Source organism: Quercus suber, unplaced genomic scaffold, assembly GCF_002906115.3.
Source record: "Quercus suber isolate HL8 unplaced genomic scaffold, Cork oak 2.0 scaffold_1063, whole genome shotgun sequence".
In the NCBI taxonomy this organism is placed as follows: Eukaryota; Viridiplantae; Streptophyta; class Magnoliopsida; order Fagales; family Fagaceae; genus Quercus; species Quercus suber.
The window spans coordinates 30,189-36,270 of NW_027070471.1; the positions used below are offsets into that span (position 1 = coordinate 30,189).

Here is a 6,082-nt window from a genome sequence, read left to right on the forward strand (position 1 = left end):
TTAAGATGCTAAAGTGGTTGGTGCACAACTATCATGCACACAAGCTAGGACATCTTTGTACTCCCTTGCTATTGTGAAGGAATCATATACCTTTCCATCACTGCTTTTCTTATACTCAAAGAGGAGAGAGGAGTGATTGAATGCTGTCAGTTTGACAAACCCATAATCATAATCTCTGTAAAGGCTCCATCTAGGTGTCACTCCACTGAACGTTGATAAGTGGCTACCCCCACCTCCAACAACAACATGGATTGTTCCATCCACAGGACCCGAGTAATGAGACCTTCCTGACTTCACGCATTGATTCTACACACCAGCAAATTAACAATAACACATTAGAGGAAGGAAATGGAAGTGATCTGAAACTCAGTATAGCATTGTGACGGATTCATATGAGGAGGACATTAAAGCTAAACCAAGAGTTGGCTTACCAAATAAGCAAAGCCACCTACCCCAGGAGTTGCTTACAGAAAATGTTATATTGCTGCATGTTATTGAAATATGGTAACAAGAATAGTTTCTCTTTTTTTTTTTAAAGGAGGGGTTCATGCTGGTTCAGCCTCTTTTTGGGGAGATTCCCTATATAGTTTAGTGGATTCAATCTTTGAATGGAAACTAAATTTCAACAGCCCCGCTACAACCATGATTAAGCACTTTAATGATAAATTGATAATATGCTGTGAGTAGCACATTTTCTATAACTTAGTGGAATTAATGACTTTCAATCTTTGAATGGAAATCAAATTTTTCAATAGCCCTGCTTAGCCAGTGATTAAGCACTTTAATGATAATGTGCTATGAGTGGCATAATTTCTATCATTCGGTGAAATTAATGACTTCTACTTTCAAATATGAGTACATGCATGGATTCATATATCATCAAGCTTGTTTGCATGAACTTGATATAACCTACATAATCTTGGNATTACATCAAATGTAACTTGAACTCAATTTCTATAAATTGTGATGCAACTCATTCAGGGTCTCACCATTATTCATAAAAATCAAAGTGATCACACTATTAATATAAGTTTCAAAGTACAACAAACTAACTTTCAAACTAACCCAAAAGAATTTAACTTGGAAAAAAATCTAATGCATAGATAACACATCTCGCCATTATTCATAAAAATCAAAGTGATCACACTATTAATATAGGTTTCAAAAGTACAACAAAGTAACTTTCAAACTAAACAAAAGAATTTAACTTGGAAAAGAATTAATGCATAGAATAACTCTCTCTCTCTCTCTCTCTCTCTCCATTCGCTGGACGTATGGCCCAAGTTATCGGCACATAGCTACTAAAATGTAAGAAAAATTAATATTGTACAGGAATAGCTTTTTTTTTTTTTTTGTTTGGACAGTTGTACTGGAATAGCTTAGAGAGTCCTGCATTTGGTGAATTTCATTTTGTCAAAATCATACTGCCCAAGATTCTCATGCCGTTGATTTATCATTGGAAGGGTAAATAGATTTATGTTATTACTTAATTTTTGGTTCTCTCATTTGCATGCATTACATCAATGATCGTGAGGATGAAAAAAAAAAACAAAAAAAAAAAAAGAGAGAACTCAAAATTATGATTTTGGGAGTTAGAACATGGTTAAGTATAGAAGGCAAGGCACAGTAGACATAGCACAACTTCATCTTCGATGGACATTATTTGTAGAGGCAAATATTCCACTTTCAATATCACAATCATCAATAGCATTCAATGGTAACGTTGTCGGTTAAGCAAGGCACTTCAGATATGATGCAGCTAGACTTTCCCTCGGCATTTTTGCAAGAGGCAAATACTCGATCTCCATTGTACGATACTATATATGACGACTCTTGGTCATCACATTATTTCTGGTGCACGTTAGAGTGCAGTTTTCAAGATCAATAGTGAGTTTGGCTACATACCCTAATACAGGGAATGGCTTGAGGATGTCCTTTCTCGATGTGAGATAATTATTCACATGGCTCATATACATATATGATCATAATTAATGTTGATGTCATTCGTGCATTTTGTGAGGCATGGTGTCCAAGCACCAACCCTCTATATACTCCTCTAGGAGAGATGTGTATCTCTTTGGAACTTATATCTATTTAGTGACTCTTGTCATTAGCCTTTTCTTATGATGAAGTGAGCCATTCCTTTTATATGAAAATTGACTAGACACAATGAGAGAAGTAGAGTCATCCCAAAGAGCTGAGTACTTATTTACTGCTTTCCATCAAAAAGAAGGAAAGCCGCATGTTCTGGTGGATGATTGGATTGCCTTCTAGTTCAAAGGGAACTCAGAATACACAAAGCCAACTACTCAAAGGCAAAAGAAAGCATGTCATCCTAAGCCACCTTTTTGTCTTGCTGGCTCTACACGTTTGTGTTTTTGAGTGAAGATATTCACTCGGAAACACAAACGTGCAGATCCAACAAGATAGGAAGGCGGCTAAGGCAATCCAATCATCCACAAAAACACTCAGCTTCCATTCTTTCTTGCTATGATATGGAAAGCAACAAATTAGTACTCTCATCTCTTTAGAGACTTCATCATTAATAAAAATAAACATAAAATTTAAAAGCCAAGATAAAGAACCTGTGAAATTGATACGAGTCCCAAAAAAAGATAAACATCTTGCCTGGAGGAGTATTTTGAGTGCTGGTGCATGGACACCATACCTCAGGCTCATAGATGCACGAATGACCTCGACATTACAATCATATGTATAAAGATGCAACGATTGCCTCAAAGATATAAGCCTTGTGAATAATTTTCTCACTTCAAGAAAGTACATACCCAAGCCATTCCCAGTAGTAGGGTATGTACGTAGCCAAACTCGCCATTGATTTTGAAAACTTTACCCTAACATGTTTTACCAGAAATAATGTGACGACTCGTCATAGAACTTAACTCAGGTGTATTCTTATAAATGTGTGGTGCGCAAAGACCATTCCCTAGAAGGAGAAATTAAAATCTCTGAGATGTGTCGCACATAGGATTCTTAAGTTCAGGCCCTTCCCTTTTCAAAACCAAACCAATAAGGGGCTTTAGGGTAAGCAAGGATAATCCTTTTTCAACCACATCATTTGAAAATAAACCAAGAATTTTCTTCTATGGTAAACGTCACTGTAAGAACATCTATGTGAAGGGGAATGTCTCTGTAAAAACATTCGAACATCACTATATGAACATTCGTCTGGCAGGGAGTTTCTGAGCTAACCATTGGCAACTATAGTGATGGAAATCTTGTCGCAACATTCTTGTCTTACAAGATGAAAATCGCATGCAATATCACTCCTGCATTGGAGAAAAAAATAAATTATCCATGGTTCTAAGTTCTAACACATATTGGAGGAGCTGCGAGTAGAGGAAAAAATAAAAACAAACAAACAAAAAAAGACCCTGTATGGGAAAAGTTGAGAACGAGAACATAAATTCGAGAAAATAATCAATGTTTGTTCGAAGTTGTGAAATATGCCGTTAAAATCAGAAGGAATAAGGGGTAATCAACAACAGGCAGAGACTAGTTGCTAGTAGCAAAAACAAAAACAAAAAAACAAAACAAAATATAGGTTGCATAACAACAACAAAAATTTGTTTAGTGGAGCTGGGTCCAAGGTATGGAAAGTGGCATTAAAGGACTGAACAAAGAAGGTCTAAACTTATTCTATGATGAATAGGTTTCATGTCTGTCCAGCTAACTAAGATGGAAGCAAAGATTGTATTCTACAACGTTTTTTGGGCAGAGGTGGAGTTACTCGGGCAGAAGAGGGTCTTCTTCTATAGCCAAAGAGGTGGTGACTATTGAATAATCTATATATTACTAAAAGCTGAAACGTAGCATTTAATGTTGCTATGCTCTCATTGAGCCACGTCAGCAGCCATGTCATTATTAATTTTTTTCCAATTTTTTTATGCAATTTTTTTAACATTTAAAGTGAATTAAAAAATCTATTATATTACAATCAAAATATCATATTTAAATTATCTTATTTTTAATTATTCTTATTTATTATTAAATTTTCAATTCCATTTTAACTTTTCATATCCCCACTACTCTCTACCTTAACTTTCTTCAACCTTTCTCATTCCATTTCAACTTTTCATATCCCCACTATTCTTAATATTAATATTATTCTATCTTTTTATCTTCCTTTATTTTTTATTTTTCTTATTCTTATCCTCATGCTATAAAATTGTCATTCTCCCTCTTATTCCATGCATAATTTCTATTTTTCCACACACAAAATCCTCTCTCTCTCTCTCTCTCTCTCTTTATATATATATATATATATATATACTTTCCTTCAATTTTTGGTATATATATTTTTTAATTTTAGTGTAACAGGTTGACCATCAAAACATACTGATGCAGTATTGAAAGCTCCACCAAATGCATCGCAGAAATCAGTTTTAGACTACTAGAAGTCAGTTAGTTTGCTAAAATTGAAATTGACAGGTAATCTAGCTTGATACGATTTAGTTTTATATTTTATGTTGTTATCTTTTTTATTCTCATTGGTTGTTAAATGTTATATTATTGCATTATAAAGATAGTCTATATATTACTAAAAGCTGAAGCGTAGCATTTAATGTTGCTACGCTCCCAATGAGCCACATCAGCAGCCATGTTATTATCAATTTTTTTCCACTTTTTTTATACAATTTTTTAACATTTAAAGTGAATTAAAAACTCTATTATATTACAATCAAAATATCATATATAATTTATCTTATTTTTAATTATTCTTATTTATTATTAAATTTTCAATTCCATTTTAACTTTTCATATCCCCACTATTTTCTACCTTAACTTTCTTCAACCTTTCTCATTCCATTTCAACTTTTCATATCCCCACTACTCTCAATATTAATATTATTCTATCTTTTTATCTTCCTTTATTTTTGACTCTTCTTATTCTTATCCTCATGCTATAAAATTGTCATTCTCCCTCTTATTCCATGCATAATTTCTATTTTTCCACACACAAAAGCCCCCCCCTCTCTCTCTTTATATATATATATATATATAATTTCCTTCAATTTTTGGTATATATATTTTTTAATTTTAGTGTAACAGGTTGACCATCAAAACATACTAATGCAGTATTGAAAGCTCCACCAAATGCATTGCAGAAATCAATTTTAGACTACTAGAAGTCAGTTAGTTTGCTAAAATTGAAATTGACAGGTAATCTAGCTTGATACGATTTAGTTTTATATTTTATGTTGTTATCTGTTTTATTCTCATTGGTTGTTAAATGTTATATTATTGCATTATAAAGATAGTATATAAAAATATAATATTATTTTATTACATAACATAACTAAAATAATATGGTTTTTATTACTATACATTTCATTTTTATTATTTTATTCTCATCTTATTTTATTCAACATTTAAATTTAGCAACATCCTCCATATCATAATTATTTATATTTTGTCTCATTTTTTTAAAATTAAATGTATAATATTTTATTCAATAAATAAAAATTGTTCTTATAAAGTCTTCCCATGAAATGTTACAATGCATCAATGGAAAAATGAAATACAAAACAAATATCAATTTAGAAACACTCAATTTATATTTAAAAAAAAAAAAGAATAAACAATTTTCTTATAAAGTATTCCCATAAAACGTTACAATGCATTAATAGAAAAAGAGAATACAAAACACATGCTATTTTAGAAACACTAAATTTATAATAATAATAATAATAATAATAATAATAATAGTAATTGTGGGGCCCGTGGGCCTGATAACCTCGGCCCATCATATAGCAAGCCCAAGGCCCATGCCGAGGAGTACAAGCTATTTCTGAGGAGAAGGGGGGGAAGCCTACTTTCCTAGGACCAGGCCGAGGATACCTTGTCCTCGGCCTGACAAGGGTGGTTTTGGGGAGAGTTTAACCCCAAAGTAAGTTGTCACTATCGCATTGAATGCACTCAACTAACCCCCCTGGCCGCATTAATGGGGAGGTAACCCTTTGACAGGATAACGTTGGTTAGAGCGAGCCACTTGAGTACCGATAAGGCCTCTGATGGGACGGACAACCAGAAGAAAAGCGAATAGATGATCAACAGATGGAAG

The 6,082-nt window shown here is 33.2% G+C and overlaps 1 protein-coding gene across 1 annotated transcript in view; it reads right to left on the bottom strand.

Moving 5' to 3' along the window:
- LOC112018247 (DEAD-box ATP-dependent RNA helicase 15) overlaps positions 1-6,082 on the bottom strand; it is a 23,888-nt gene continuing 17,806 nt past the window's right edge. Inside the window, exon 10 of the mRNA XM_065769139.1 lies at positions 1-306. Within this exon, the coding sequence (XP_065625211.1) occupies positions 1-306 (306 nt within the window). The remainder of the gene's footprint in view (positions 307-6,082) is intronic.